Source organism: Chenopodium album, chromosome 7, assembly GCF_948465745.1.
Source record: "Chenopodium album chromosome 7, dcCheAlbu1.1, whole genome shotgun sequence".
Classification (NCBI taxonomy): Eukaryota; Viridiplantae; Streptophyta; class Magnoliopsida; order Caryophyllales; family Amaranthaceae; genus Chenopodium; species Chenopodium album.
The window spans coordinates 67,862,795-67,879,129 of NC_137840.1; the positions used below are offsets into that span (position 1 = coordinate 67,862,795).

The window sequence follows — 16,335 nt, forward strand, 5'->3', positions numbered from 1 at the left end:
TATATTTGTATATTTATTGATAATGAAAGAGATAATTAGTTAAAGTTTCATGTTGACAAATGTGCCAAGTACGTCAATTGGGGCATTTAAAAAGTAAAAACTAGGACTACTTAGTTTGTAATTAAAATCGTGTGTAAAGTGTAATTTCTTTTAATTACCATTTCTCCACTTTTAAATATCAAAGCACAAGGTTAAGTCCTTACGTATGCGGGATGCAATGGTAATAAAAAGTGTATGTATACCTAATATGAGTATAATGGATATTTGGTAAAACCTGTTCATATCTAGAATTACATAAGGTTAGTACGGGACCATTTACCCTAAATTTGCTAATTCTAGCTATACAAAGGGTGTATATAAATTATGGTGGTAGGGATCTACGTACAAATCTATCAATTCAAAAATTTCATGCTATAGACATATAGATTATAGCCTAGAATTCCTTTATAGATTCATCATTCATGAAACCATTTACGACATTCTCTTGCACTTCTTCATTAGGTAGTTTTAGTAACAAAGATGATGATAAGAGAATCGAACCTCTCAACCTTTTTCCGGGCAAAGCTGAGAGCTTCTCGAGTGTTAAGGATTTTAACAACGCGAAGAAGTTTAACAACAATGAAAAAGAAGGAGGAGAAGATGATGATAATGACGGTGTTACAGTTGCCTTGCACATTGGGTTACCTAATCATGATAACTTGGTAAGGAAGGGAAATGGAAATAATGTTGGTGATAATAATAATAATCAACTTCGAATGTCTAATAATTATTGGATACCAAGTGCTGTTCAAATTCTAGTAGGGTTCACCCATTTTTCTTGCCACCTTTGTAGTAAGACCTTCAACCGTTACAATAATCTTCAGGTAATTGTTCCTTTTTCGTTTATTGCATTTTTGTGCATATAAAAAGCTTATTCCATGGTTGTTTTTTTTTTAAAATTGTAACTTTTTTACTTGTTTTCTAATTGCACATATTGGAATTTAAATTCTATAGTATTAGGATTTATCACTGTATAATAATTTCATACTTTAATGTATATGTATTATGTATGTTCATTATTTGCATTGGAGATTCACTAAAATAGTAAGGCATTGAATCGACCAAGTTTATTTTATTTTTTAAAAGATATACATATGTAAGGCATGTGTATTCATGAAATTCATCAAATGTGGCTCCAAACTTGATCACTTCACGATCACTTCGTGTTACTAGAAATTTATATTGAAAGTAAGTATTTTAAAAACCCGATCCTATTAGTTGGGCGTTCGTTAGCTTTTGCCATGAAATAAACATCGACCTAACACATAGTAAAACATATATAGATTCTCGATAGTTGATTAGCTATCATTTTACAAAGTACCCATTTTCACACATTTTAAGAAGTTAGTTAAATTTTCTTATTATTGCATTCATATTGCATAGCGACATCATACAAATTTAATCTATTGACTAGTGATGTTTTTTGATTTTATAACGCAAAATTAGTTCTAACTTACACATTAATATGATGAAATGACCATCTTTTTCTTAATAATTTCAGGGAATTTAACTTTTATTTAATATGCTATATACGGTAGATTTAATATTTATTGACTGATTGGAGGCAATGAAACTCTGTTGCATCACAAAAAAAAAAAAAAAAGAAAAAAAAAAAAAAAAAAAAGAGACTAGTTGAAGGCCCTTCTTCTTAGCGGGAATAAAGCCCAAAACCATAATATCAAAGTTGGGCTTAATTATTTTAAAAAAAAAAATGTTGGGCTGAATTCTGAAGCTTAACTCTTTGGGCTCTATAGTATCCAAAAACTTACCATTTTTATTTTATTTATTGGGCCTCAGATGCATATGTGGGGCCACGGATCACAGTACCGAAAAGGCCCAGACTCCTTAAAAGGAGCCCAACCACGAGCCATACTAAGTGTGCCATGCTATTGTTGCGAGGAAGGGTGCAAAAACAACATCAACCACCCAAAATCTAAGCCTTTGAAGGACTTCCGCACACTACAAACTCACTACAAGCGCAAGCACGGCCACAAGCCTTTTAGCTGCCGCAAGTGCGGCAAGTCATTGGCCGTCAAAGGCGACTGGCGCACACACGAAAAAAATTGTGGCAAGCGTTGGCTTTGTCTTTGTGGTTCCGACTTTAAGCATAAGAGGTCACTTAAGGATCACATTCGCGCTTTTGGGTCTGGCCATGCTCCTTTCCCTCCTTCCTTTGATACCATTCAGCTACTATAGTTGATGTTATAGTGATAGTGTTTTGTTTTTTTAAACAATATGATTGGTAAAAATGGTTGTGGCTAAGATAGTAATGGATCTTCATGTGACAAGTTAGTTATTGTACTACAAGTCGATATAATGATAGACGAAGTATAAACTTTTTCATCCAAAAATTTTAAACACAATTTCTTTCACGAGTTCTATTTTTTGCTTTCTTTGTGCTTTAATAATTAATACTTTTTCATCTGAGTTTGTCAATGTATAATTTCAACTATCGATATCTTTGTCTAAATATTCAAAGTTATAACATATTTGATGTTTTAATTTAATACATTGAGCCACTATAATCATGTGAATAATGTAAAAGTCAAAATGTTAGAAGTGTTAAGAAATGACAAAGTATGATACAGAGTACATACATGTATTAGTTTCGAGTACATAGGGCTAGTTGAAGACCACTTAATTTGTATTGGTGGTCGGATTTGAACATAAATCATTCTTTGGGCGATCATAGATTCATAGGGTAAGAATAGCGCATTTGTCCATGTAGGAGCAAAGGTGCAAGGGGAATGGACCATAGATTCGTAGAGCTGGGCTTTATTTACAATGGATGCACAAAAATGCATGGGAAAGAAGGTAAAGAAAATTAAGTTGCAAACATGCGAATATAAGTATAAACGTAACAGAAGGAAGTGTATGTCAGTATGTATAAGTTGATAATACAATGTTTGGACCACATAACACGAGTAAAGGTAAAATACAGTCCCTAAACTTTTGTATTTGTGCACTTTTAGTCACTGTCAACTTTTTTGTGCACTTTTGGTCACTCAACTATCGCTCTTGGTGTTTCTGACCAAATAGTTTAGGGACTTAGCCTAGTCAGCATAGTTTAGGGACCATGACTCATATTTTTTTGTTTTTCCTTTTTTTTTTCCTACAGAATTTATTAAAAAATTCCCAAAACACCCATTAATAATTTTTTTTTTTTTAAAAAAAACAATCCTTTATTTTTTGTCAGAATTTTATTTTTGTCACAAACTCACTAATAAAGTAATAAGCACAAACAAAAAATCAATCAAAATCCTTCAAATTTCTCGATCTAAAAATTCTCCAAATATTTCCCAATTTCTCTCTCCTCCGATCACCATTTTTCCGATCAATTGCCGGGAATTTGAACCCTAATTCCCAAATTCAACCACCAATTTCACCCAGATCTCGACAATTAATCGGGAATGGCTTCTTCGGAAGCCGATTCCCGGCAATCGGCTGAAACAAGTGCTGGTGCCTTCTCTTGAGAGAGAAAATTGGGAAGGAGGAGAGGGAGTTAGAAGCCATGGGTGAAGGGAGGAGAGAGAAAAAAAAATCCTTTATTTTTAATTACTTTAGATTTATAATTAAAGCTGATTTTAAAAATACTGATGCTGCGTGTTTTGGTGATGATACAATCGGCTTTGGGAGGTGGTTCGTGACTCAACTTGTTGGAATATAAATGGAGAGTTTGATGTGGAAATTGGTGAAGCTATGGCAGCTCGACATGGTCTGTCAATTGCTATTGAAGCTGGTTTCAGGCAAATTACTTTGGAGACTGATTGCTTGAAGTTAGCCCGTTCTCTTCAAAGCAGCAAATCTGATCAATCAGCTTTTGGTTTGATTATAAAGGATATTCTTTCTCTTGCTAAGTCTTGCTCAAGGATTAATTTCACTCATGTAGGAAGGGAAGGGAATGGGGTAGCACATAAACTTGCCCATATTAGCAAGAACTACGACTCTATGCGGGTTTGGTTAGAAGAGATCCCTGTTAGTGCTATTGATGTTGTAACTTTGGATGTTTTGAACTTAAGTTAATAAACTCTAGCATTTTCAGTCAAAAAAAAAAAAATAAAGTAAAAAATAATGCTGCCAAAAAAAAAGGAAAAATGACAAAAGTAATTATAAGATTTTTTTAATAAATTCTGAAGAAAAAAAAATGGAAAAACAAAAAAAATATGAGTCATGGTCTCTAAACTATGCTGACTAGGCTAAGTTCCTAAATTATTTGGTCAGAAACACCAAGAGTGGTGGTTGAGGGACTAAAAGTGCACAAAAAAGTTAACAGGGACTAAAAGTGCACAAATACAAAAGTTTAGGGACTGTATTTTACCTTTACTCCCACATAACACCTTAATTTAATTTCAGATCAAACATTACAACTCCATAAACGAATCTCACTTAATACTTTTTTGAAATAAAAACAAATTAGCACAAGTTTGCCTCCAAAGAAATAGCTGTATCAAAGATTACAAAGACATAATTTATTCGTTTAATTCATCCAATAATCAACTAGGCATATGAGCTTGCTTGCACAATTTTATGATTGCTACTTGATTTTTTTGAGAGAAAGAACCTCTTGGTTGACTAATTTTTCAAAGTCTAAGTAGGATGAACCACTTGGAGTTGCTAATGCTTCTTCAGATAATTTTTTCCACTCCAATGCTTTACTTGCCATTTCTTCCCCCTTTTTGTCCTCCATAAGCTCTCTCACTTGTCTCTCAACCTCACTTCTCCTAACATCGTTGTCGATCTCCATGCCTATTCCCCATTTCTCAAAACTAAACCAACAATTGGTTTGTTGTTCCGCGAAGAAAGGCCAACACATAATAGGCACCCCGCTACATATAGTATCTAGTGTCGAGTTCCACCCACAATGTGTCAAAAATGAGCCTATTGATGGATGGTATAAGATTTTTTCTTGGTCACACCAACTAGTCACTAGACCTCGATCTTTTGTTTCAGCTAGGAATTCAAGTGGTATAACAGCGGAATCACCAGTTACAATATCTGGCCTAAGAATCCACAAAAAGGGGTGCTTACTATTGGCAAGACCCCACGCAAATTCAATAAGATTTTCATTTGTCATAGTTGTGATGCTCCCGAAACTTACATAAACAACAGACTTTGGCTTCTTTGAGTCGAGCCACTCAAAGCAAGTCGAATCCTCCTTCCATAGGTTAGACCCTAAGGACTTGACCGCGACATCATCAGACACATTCTTTAGCTGCAATTGCATTGGTCCGATGTTGTATATCGGACCAACTACTATTTTCAATATATCCTCAAGAACATCATGCTCCAATGCATCAAAAGAGTTAAAAATAATTGGTGCCGAAGATTTAGCAGCTCTTTCAGTTGTGAATTTTAGGAAATTTAACATAATGTCATCTTTGTTTGTGGTACGGATAAAGGTTGGAATATATTTTAATTGTATACCTCTCAAGCTAGGCACCCAATCCACGACCATGTCTAAGGAGCCGTCTGTTGCGAAATTGGAATCTGCTTAAAGTCAAATTAAAGCATAATTAGGATCAAGTTATAAAATTGATATGCTTAACATCTCTAATACGAAGTATTACGTATTCATCTATATTGTAACCAATTTTATTGGTGTCCTGATTTGGGGTGATTCAAACCATAGAATATTAGCAAGTACGAAGTATATATAATGATAGTATCAATTTTCATGTAAATTTTTGTTGTATTATATTTATTAAATATTATTTACGTTGATCAACACTTGTTTTATCCGTTCAATCCTATATAAATTCAGTATCAATAAAAAAAATAAAAATTCTCTTAAATTTGTTTTGTTTAAAATTTTTTACTCAGTATGATGCAATATTAGGCGTGTTTTCTGTGTGACAAGCTGACACACACTAAAACACTAAGCGGGAAACTCCTGAATGATTGAGTAACTCTTAATTGAATAACCCCTAACTAATTGAGTAACTCTTAATTGATTAACCCCTAATTAACTGACCAAATAAATTCTGAATAAGTAACCACGACCAAGATAAAACTTTATATTTGTTTTTTTACAACCTAAACACTGTATAGATCATTATATTTTTAATTTCTACAAATTTTTGTATGTGGCTGGCCACATGGTGCGGCAAGGGTTACTTGTAGGGTGTTACTGGTTTTGTCAGGGGTTACTTGTATTCTGGGGTTACTTGTATGGGTGTTACCGGTTTTAGTCGGGGTTACTTATAGGGTGTTACTGGTTACTTGTAGGTGTTACTTGTATTCTGGGGTTACTTGTATGGGTGTTACTGGTTTTGGTCGGGGTTACTTGTAGGGTGTTACTGGTTTTGCCAGGTTACTTGTAGGTGTTACTTGTATTCTAGCGTTATTTGTATGGGTGTTATTGGTCTTGATCAGGGGTTACTTGTAGGGTGTTACTGGTTTGATATGGGATTGGGTCTAGAGTTACTTGTAGGAGTTACTCAGAATACAAGTAACATATACAAGTAATCCCACGATACAAGTAATCTCATAATACAGATAACACCGTACAAGTAACTCATACAAGTAACTCCTGAATACAAGTAACCCTAAAATACAAGTAACGGTGCCGCACTGAAAAACCTCTGTTTAATTTTTATCCTTCCTGATCCCATGAAATATTAACTCAACTTTATCTTTTTTCACTATTACTTTCCATTTATTCAAATCTTCCTATCCTATAACATAATTAATAATATAATATAGTACATTAGTGCTGTAATTTGCCACTAAACTTGACTAACAATGGCAAAACTTTCAACATAATTAATATAATACATTAATACTTAAATTTGCCACCAAGCTTGACTAACAATGACAAAACTTTTCCACTTTAAACACGGGCCATATCATTAGCAATATGAGTATTTTATTTTAGCTTTAAAAATACAGTACACGTATTGGTCCTAGTTAGAATCAAATTTAACTTTTTTTATTTTGGAACTTAATGTCGCAAATGACAAAAAAATTGCTCATGCTTTCCCCCTATCCATCGGTTTATGTCAAAGTTTGGAATTATATAAGAAGTACTCATAAATCACAATCGACATAAATCACATACAAGTAATTAATATTTAATATGCCCTTTTCCCACATATTAGTGCTTTACTTTAATTTTGATGTGTAAGTTTGTAATTAAGGGCTTGTTCACTTCAACTTAATTTCAGTTCAGTTCAATTCTAATCAGTTTAATTTCTAATTTTCTTCTCTTATAAAATATTCATTTCAACTCTATTTAGTTCAGTTCAGTTCAGCTTCAATCAGTTCAGTTCAGTTTAACTTCAATTAGTTCAGTTCAGTAAATATGAACATACCCTAAATACACTGTATCACATAATCATAAATATTGTAGTTCCCCCCTTTCCTCACCCAAAATAAATCATAAATATTGTATATATATTTGGTTAACTGCTGATGTAATCACTTGTTTTAAAATAAATTAACTTTTGTAATATTGACAGAGGAACCCTTGTAATAATAACCAACACTGACGAACTAATATCTATACACTAATTGAGTAATCCCTGTAAAATTACTAAAGTAACCCCAATAACGACGTGATCAGCCACATATAAATGTCTGTGGACTAAATAACTTTTTAATCATATCTAGATATCCTTTTTTAGCTTCAATGCTATATTTAATATAAATTATTAAATAATGTCTCTTATATATGTGGATGTTAACACTTTAGTGGGTAAATTTAGTGGAGGTATTGATTGTTAAGACATTGCCTCGTGACAACTCCTACTCTTCCTCTTTACATTGAAATAATGTCATATAAATATTATTTGTAGATCTCTAGAATAATTGCGTATATGTTTAATATATGTAATGATTCTAGAGATCTACAAATAATATTTATATGAAATACTATAATATAAATATTATTTATAGCTCAAGTATTCACTTCATTTTTTGATTTTTTTTTCTTCTTATAACTTCTCTAATTTCATACTTGTATATAATTTGATACTTAAAGTAGCTAACTAGCTAAGCAATAATGCGTTCGATATTAATGACTATTTCTTGTCAATTTTTACCCTATATACCATAACACATCCTGCTATATTATATTATATATATATATATATATATATATATATATATATATATATATACATATTTGGTACAATTACTAATTAATCTCTCCACTTCATAACACACACGATATGAAGTGGAGAGATTAATTAGTAATTGTACCAAATAAACGCCAATAAAACTGTAACACAGGGGTAATATATATATAAATGGTACCTTTAAAGGGCACGATTCCCTTATCAATAAGTGTACCATACTGAGAATATCCCAAAAAACCATTTGCACTAGCAGTCCACAACCATACCAACGGGATACCACCAAGTTGTTGTGAAGCATCAAGAGTAAAAGGCATGACACAATCCGATACGATCAACGTGACTGGTGGACAACCCGGGGAAGGATCATTAATAAGCCTCGAAACGAGCTCCTTAAAGGGCTCAAGGAAGTAGTTCATAACAGCATGACATAGGGTGGGGATATCTTGGGTGGCATCGGCATCAGAGGGAGGGAGACCATCAGGGATGGACTCGAATCGAAAGGACGAAAGAGCTTCAAGGGAGTTAGGTCCCCTAGCACGGAGTAGACGACGATGGTTGTACTCAGTGTTGACAAAAGTAATGTGGTTGCCTTTAGAATGGAGTAGTTTGGCTAATTTTAGCATAGGACTTATATGGCCTTGTGCTGGATATGGTATGCATAGTATGTGTATCTTAGCTTGTTTCTCTCCTTCAATACTACCCATACTTTTTTTGTTTATAGAATCTTTGATATAAGTGGAAGAGTTTGTAAGAAGATTTCTATGATTGGGATATGATTTTAATTAAAGAGTTATGGCTATATATAGTAGCTTAATTAGCTTATTGGAGCTCACAATAATGAAAGATAATAACTTTATTATAAAAAATATACAAACTATGTATACAACACATGGTTCAAAGTATACCTTATACTAGTAAAATAATTGAGAAATACGGAATACTCAATAACCAGGAAATAGTATGATTCAATTATTTATTTATTAATTTATTTATTTTTTGTCTTTGAGTATTTTCAATAATTTTTGTTGGTGTATGAATATGAGTATCATTTGACCTACCCTTCGAGGTGTATATTTTTGTAATATTTTTTTTTCAATAAAGTAGTACGAATTCAAGAATACTGTCATTAAGAGTTTTTTTTTTTTGGAGTTAATAATCTTTTCTCCAGATGAGTTTTTTGAGTAGTGTTGTATGTATAGCTATATACATCAAGATTATAGTCCGCTATATTAAGGGTTTGTTCTGATTTACTGAAATGAGCTGAACTGAATTGAACTTATTGAAGCTGAACTGAACTGAACTAAATGAATATTTTATGAGAGAAGGAAATTAAGAACTGAACTGATTGGAGCTAAACTGAACCAAACTGAAAATAAGCTGAATAGAACAGACCCATAGAGCTTTCAATTTAGACGACTGATTTTGGTTAGATTGAGTGATTGCGTCTAGTCATGCTAAATCATTGGGCCACTTTTAAATCGAGTCAGATTATTTTTTGACACCTTTAGGGTTTTGCTACATTAAGTGGCCACAGAATTATTATGGAGTATATTTAATAATCATTTACTTCACAATTAATAATTGATAAGTATCAATAATCAATTGAAAGTAGCCATACATATTCCCTAAGACAAGGAGATTAAGCTCCGAATGGTTATCTTGGAAGATCTTGGGCCCGAATTATAAAGAGAATAAACAAAAATGACATACTATATTTAACTAAAACCCATGCGAATATGTGATTCACAATGATCTTGCATATCTGCTTTTGATTAATAAATTAAACATGGCGATTTGCTATTAAACTTTGGTCAACTTTGTATGAAACTGTGAATAGCCCATTTTTTATTTTATTTGTTTTATATTTTAACGTGATCTGGTCATGTTCTTAATTATAGTAGTCTCAGTGGCAAATCCAAAGAAATGCTAACTTGTGATGCAAATAATTTACAATACTTTGACAAGTTATTACTAATTACAGTAGCTTTAATTTTATAATCTACATACATTTACTTATTAACAAAGCAATATTGTTCGGTCCGTGAATTAATCATTTTATTCAGTTTTATTACAATCACCTTTCAACTATATGGTGTGGAGTACCAAATATTTTTTTTTTTCACCGTATAACTTTGGCTTTTTATTCAATTCTTTTCACAATAATTACGTCCGTGGGTGTTTTCATAAGTACTAATTGATGCATGATTAGTGATATGTCTTTAATGTCTAACAAAGATAATAATGTTAGCCTATTAACCCTAAATGGATCACCTCTTAACGCGAAATCTCCCTTATCTTCTATTAATAGTTAACATTAGTCACTATTTTTTTCTTTGCTTTTGAAGTTTCCTATGTTGTTTAAACTTAATTCAACTATGAAATTGAGGTATTTAAAATGACAAACCTTGGTTCTCTTCTCAATTTCTCCACCAAATTGCCTAGGGTTCATGATTTCTCCATCAATAATTTTAAGTTTTTCTTGTTATTGATTATGTTGCTTTGTGCATTGTGCATTGTGCTCTTGGACTTTTGAAGAAGAATAGAAGATGGGACCTCACAAAACTGGTTCCATAATTTTTCCAAAATTGATTATCATCAAAACATGCTGCCAAAGCCCAACAAGCCCATTATTCACCAAACATATTAGGCCTACTTGCTTGTTATGACATATCTTTGACTTGACCCACTCATACAAACACACACTTCATTAAATTACCTCTAATCCAAGCATACCATAATACAATATCATAAAAATAAGATAAAGAACTAGAAGTAATACTTTCATAAATCTAATCAGGGTCATTTTTTCAGTTTTTCAGTGGAATAAACACTTTATTCATCAATTGTTCCAGATTCAAGCATGATGATGATCCAGTAGGCATTGTTGATTCTTCAGCTAATTTTTTCCACTTCAATGCATTCTTACGCATTTCTTCACCCTTTTTACCTTCCATTAACTCAATCACTTGCCTCTCAACCTCATCCCTTTTAACATCTTTGTCTATCTCCATGCCCATGCCCCATTTGTTGCAAAAATACCAACAATTAGTTTGTTGCTCGGCGAAAAATGGCCAACAAAGCACAGGCTTTCCTCCACATATAGTATCAAGAGTCGAGTTCCATCCACAATGTGTTAAGAAGGCACCCGTGGCCTGGTGGTTTAACACCTTTTCTTGATCACACCAACTAGCTAACATCCCCCTATCTTTCGTTTCAACTAAAAAATCTGATGGAAGAATTGCGGAATCACCTGTTACAATATCCGGTCTAACTATCCATAGAAACGGGTGTTTGCTATTTGCTAGCCCCCACGCGAATTCTACTAGATTTTCATTTGTCATAGTTGTGATGCTCCCAAAACTTACATACAGCACGGTATTTGGCTTCATCGAATCGAGCCATTGAAGGCAATGCTTGTCCTCTTTCCAAAGATTAGACCTTAGAGACTTGATCCCACAATCACCATTATTATTTTCAAGTTGGTTTATATTTTGTTTTATTAGAAAATGTAACGGTCCAATGGTGTACGTAGGACCAACCATTATTTTGGATATGTCGTTGAGAACATCTTGTTCCAATGCATCAAAAGTATTGAAAATTACTGGTGATGAAGATTTGCAAGATTTTTCTACAGAAATCATCAAGAGATAAAGCAATATGTCATCTTCTTTCATGGTTCTAATGAAGCTTGGGAAATCTTTTAACCGTATGCCTTCCATGCTAGGGACCCAATCAACGATTGCATCCAAGCAGCCGTTTGTTAGGTAATTAGGATCTGCAAAAGTTAATTAAATCAGTACGTGACACTGTGGGACAGAGGAAGTATATACAGTATAGATGACGCTTATTTATTACAGTATTTTTTTTTTACTAAACCCCAACGTAAACATTCCTATTTCTATTGGCGACTTTAATGCCTTAATAATTGATTATATGATGTCTATTCATTACTTTTTACTATCTTATTTTCTTTAACAACCGCATAAAATCACTAAATTTACAATATTTCAAGTTCGCATGGAGTAACTTAACATTATATATGGGACTTGTTTGGGAAGTGACTTTTCATTGATTTTTGGCTTTAAGTTTTTTCATTTGGTCAAAGAGCCAAAAAAAATAGTTTAGTAAATGGCTTTTTAGCTCGCCGAAAACAAAGCTTTTATATCAAAATGAAAAAGCTATTTGGAGCAGCTATTGCCTTTTAGATATCAAAGTTTCTAATAAAATAAGGCACAAATTATACCAAACAAGTTTTACAAAAGTAAACAAAACCCAAGATAAATGGCAATACAAACAGCTAGTGATCAAACCAAGTTAAAACTAGTAAAAAACCAATTGTCAACAACTAATTGCCTAACAAATTAAAGCCCATATGTGTGGGATTGAATTAATTAGTTTCTCACCCTAGCTTTTTTTTTTTTTTTTTTTTTTTTTTAACATGCGTGCCATTTAGAGTTGTCAAATTCCTGACCCACCTCAATAACTCGACCTAAATTCAAATTGGAAGTTACTGAAAAAGAACTCGAACCGACCTGAATCTGAATCCAAAGTTATTGAGAAAGAACCTGAACCTGAACCTAACCCGACACAACTCAACCCAAATCAAACGACCTGAACTTGACCCAATTTGATCCATTTATCATATTTTTTAATGTCATGTTTTTACACTATTTGAGATAGAATTAATATTTTTAGCATGACCCGAAATTTAACTCAAGCATTGACCTAAATTGACAGGTGTAATTTATTAATTAATGTACAAAGTAGCAAGTATAGTGGATAAATATAAAAGTTAAATTAATGATACGGACTACTTACAATTAACAAGCTAGCAAATCGAATTCATAGTAATCGTAGATAAATTAAGGAACAAGGAAATAAAACCTTTGAAAGGCACAATGCCCTTCTCAAGAAGAGGTCGATATTGAGCATAACCCAAGAACCCACAAGCGCTAGCAGTCCATAGAAGAACCACAGGCAAGTCCCCAACCTCTCGAGCGGCATCTTGAGTGAAAGGCATGATACAATCCGATAAAATATACGTGACACGAGGTGTACCTTCTTCATCATTAAGCCTTACTAGAAGTTTCTTGAAAGGCTCAAGACAATAATTTAAAACAGCATGGAACATGGCTGGGACATCTTGGGTTGCATCGGGGTCCGAGGGTGGTATGCCATCCGGGATGGCCTCGAATCGAAAAGACGATGGGAGGCCATCTAGGAAGTTCGGACCCCTTGACCTTAGAAACCGACTATGGTTAAACTCGGTATTGACAAAGGTTATATGGATGCCTTTGGTATGGAGTAATTTGGCTAGGTTTAACATGGGGCTTATGTGACCTTGTGCGGGAAATGGGACACAAACTACATGAACCTTAGCCTCATTTTTTACTTCAATTAATGAGCCCATTTTTTGTTAAGTAGTTTGACTAAGCACTTTCACTAGGGAAAGCTATACTCTAGCTATTGGTGTGGTTGTTATGATGTACTAGTTGATGAAACAAGATCCATTTATATAGAAATTGCATTTACTGTTTATATTCCACTTGTATTGAATTTTGTTTTTTTGAAAGACACTTGCATTGAATTAACCGAGAACGTTCAGTATTTGTATGTCTGTTGATAACCTATTTACTAAAATGGTTAATTTAGCAAGAGTATTTACCAACATGACTATTCATAAATTCTAAACTAGCTAAGTAATTGACTTATAAAGGAAATTTCCGATTGAACCATGATAAAATCCCTTTACTCCATACTTTTTTTAGTGTGTGATTTGGATTATCCCCATATAATTTATATTCAAATTAAAGAATTAAGATCAAGCAATTTCTTACAGACTTTATAATACTCATGGCCCTGTTTGGGAGAAAGCTGAAAGCTGAAGCTGATTGAGTTAGCTGATTTTGACTAGCTGATTTTATTAACTGATTTGACTAACTTATTGTATTAACTGATTGTATAAAAGTTTTTGGTAAATAGCTGATTACTTAAAGCTGTTTAAGTATGCAAAATGACCAATAAGGACATTGGCATATTTAACTTTGAAGGATTAGTTATTTAATAAAAGAAAAATTACACTATAAACTTTGTAATGTTACAATCATTTTTATGATATTAAAAAAATTTATGTTTATTAAATTAAACCTGTTCCTTCAAAAAAATTATCTAACATAAAAAAAAACAAATAATTAAAAAAAAATGACTGATAAATAAAAAAAAAATCAAATTTATTTGGTTTGGGTCAAGGATTTCGAAAATTTTAGAGGAGATAAGAATTACTAAAAGTTAGATTAAAACATTTTGAAAGAAAAAAAAACAATAAACAAAACAAAGAAAAAACTGTACTAAAAAAAATAATAAACAAAACAAAGAAAATTAAAGGAAAAGATTGTTAAAAAAAAAAAGGAAAAGAAATTGAGAAATTTAACAAAATTAGATCTACTATGGAGTATGTGGACTTGTGGAGTTGAGGTAGGAAGAAGTGAGAAATGAATTGCAATTACATTGCTGACTTGCTGTATGTCATATGGTTTAATACCATGAGGGCAAATTTGTAATTTAAACTCACCTAACCAAATAAGCTTTTTGGAAACGTTGCTCATACCAACGTTTTGTAAAAAAGCTTATTGAGGTAAATAAGTTCTTCCAATAAGCTTGCTACCAAACACTAGTATTAACTTATTTGACTAGTCAATCAGCTAATGTTGGTCAAATAAGCTAATTTTCTCCCAATAAGCTGTTTACCAAACAGGACCCATTGTAGACACCCATTTGTGTCTCCCCAAAACCAAACCCAGTGATGAGTACCTTTCACGTCGAATCATAATCGAATGAAACGAAAGTGTGGAAAGGTCTAGTGTTGCGGAAAGTTTTATTTCTTTTCTTTTCTCTTCTCCCTGTTTTTGAAAACTTTATTTTAAGAAAACAGCCAATCCAGTTTGGTTGGTCCATGATATGGGTCCAATAGTGGTGTAGTTGGATGGGGTTTGCAAAGACCTTTCCAACGATATATTATAAGCCCAATTCCGATGAATATTGAGGAATTTATGGCCAATTTACTAAACTGGGTCCGGTTTGAGTTTTAAGTACGGCCCAATGATCTAGGGGAAGGCCTAATATGATTTATCATTCCTAATGTAATTAGGAATGGTTTTGGTCTTCTAGAACATTCTAGAAGGTCTTATCATTCTTAATTCAATTAGGATTCTTCAGAGTTTTAATTAGATCAAATAGCATTTTCGACTGAAATTATATTATTTTATCTTCCAGTACGGTAAGTTTATCAGTTTTTCGAAAACGCGTTGAAATCCAAATTGGCGTCCAACCCCAGGCCTTGGCGCCTGGAATCAGGATTGGCGCCAGACGCCAGTATTGGCGCCAGACGCCAGTATTGGCGCCTGGCGCTAGCCACTGGTCCTGGCGCCAATGAGCCAGGGCTGGCGCCAAGGTGTTTTTGTGGTCTTCAGACTCTGTTTTGATAAATTATCTTTTTTGGATGATTTTCTCTATAAATATCGTATCAAAACTCCGATTTCATAGAGAGGAATATTCAGGGATTGTCCATATTCATTCATCTACAATTATCATTCATCAGTTTTCAATAACATTCATGCATTCTTTCTTCTTTGCTTTTTAATACAAAATTCCGCATTCGCAAGATCTAGAAACACCTAGCCATATTCGAAGTTGCCTTCGCCCTAGACGTGAAAGGTTTTAATTTATGAGGGTTTGGTCCCAAATCTCTCTTTCAATTATTTAATTTAATTGCTTTGCTTATTATTTTCCTTGAAGTTACTAACGCGTGTATTTTGTAATTAGAAAAAGGTACGAGGCATCCAAGTAAGTATTTTAATTGATTAATTGATTTATGATGTAGATATCATGCTTATATTGTTATTTTGATTCCTAGTATCATGTCTAGGGTATTTTTAATATTAAATATGATTGCTATGATGCCTCTTATTGTCTTCCTAATATTTATTCATGTTAGTATCATGTTAGGGCTAAAGATTTGATTTTTATTGTTTAGTGACATGCTAGGGTTTGTTATTAATCTTGTTAGTATCATGCTTAGGATCTTGCTATGTTTTAACATGATTATTATTATTATTCATGATATTGATTATTGATTTATGTTGCTTGATGATTTATTTATTTATTTATTGCTTGATCACCTTTTATGTATGTTAAAGGGAATTGGTACTTGCAATCACGCTTA

General features: G+C 32.9%; 3 protein-coding genes across 3 annotated transcripts; 1 reads left to right on the forward strand and 2 right to left on the reverse strand.

Moving 5' to 3' along the window:
* Positions 1 to 461: 461 nt before the first annotated feature.
* On the forward strand, positions 462 to 2,235 carry LOC145640562 (protein TRANSPARENT TESTA 1-like). The gene is made up of 2 exons (XM_081691816.1): positions 462 to 863; positions 1,837 to 2,235. The coding sequence occupies exons 1-2, from the start codon at positions 462 to 464 to the stop codon at positions 2,233 to 2,235; spliced, it is 801 nt and encodes a 266-aa protein (XP_081547942.1).
* Positions 2,236 to 4,396: 2,161 nt separating this feature from the next.
* LOC145638176 (7-deoxyloganetin glucosyltransferase-like) lies at positions 4,397 to 8,992 on the reverse strand. Its single transcript, XM_081689137.1, has 2 exons — positions 8,293 to 8,992; positions 4,397 to 5,526 (listed from the first exon to the last, which is right to left on the reverse strand). Exons 1-2 carry the CDS (start codon positions 8,816 to 8,818, stop codon positions 4,574 to 4,576), a joined length of 1,479 nt encoding a protein of 492 aa, XP_081545263.1. The 5' UTR covers positions 8,819 to 8,992; the 3' UTR covers positions 4,397 to 4,573.
* Positions 8,993 to 10,670: 1,678 nt separating this feature from the next.
* Positions 10,671 to 13,581, reverse strand: LOC145638177 (7-deoxyloganetin glucosyltransferase-like). The gene is made up of 2 exons (XM_081689138.1): positions 12,999 to 13,581; positions 10,671 to 11,889 (listed from the first exon to the last, which is right to left on the reverse strand). The coding sequence occupies exons 1-2, from the start codon at positions 13,522 to 13,524 to the stop codon at positions 10,922 to 10,924; spliced, it is 1,494 nt and encodes a 497-aa protein (XP_081545264.1). The 5' UTR covers positions 13,525 to 13,581; the 3' UTR covers positions 10,671 to 10,921.
* Positions 13,582 to 16,335: the final 2,754 nt, after the last annotated feature.

What these genes read in the sequence shown, in the direction of transcription:
- LOC145638177 (XM_081689138.1), bottom strand. Translation starts at nt 13,524, where the DNA reads ATGGGCTCATTAATTGAAGTAAAAAATGAGGCTAAGGTTCATGTAGTT. An exon ending in GGGCATTGTGCCTTTCAAAG is followed by an intron (nt 11,890 to 12,998) that starts GTTTTATTTCCT and finishes TAACTTTTGCAG; the next exon opens with ATCCTAATTACCTAACAAAC.
- LOC145638176 (XM_081689137.1), bottom strand. Translation starts at nt 8,818, where the DNA reads ATGGGTAGTATTGAAGGAGAGAAACAAGCTAAGATACACATACTATGC. An exon ending in GGGAATCGTGCCCTTTAAAG is followed by an intron (nt 5,527 to 8,292) that starts GTACCATTTATA and finishes GACTTTAAGCAG; the next exon opens with ATTCCAATTTCGCAACAGAC.
- LOC145640562 (XM_081691816.1), top strand. Translation starts at nt 462, where the DNA reads ATGAAACCATTTACGACATTCTCTTGCACTTCTTCATTAGGTAGTTTT. An exon ending in ACCGTTACAATAATCTTCAG is followed by an intron (nt 864 to 1,836) that starts GTAATTGTTCCT and finishes ATTGGGCCTCAG; the next exon opens with ATGCATATGTGGGGCCACGG.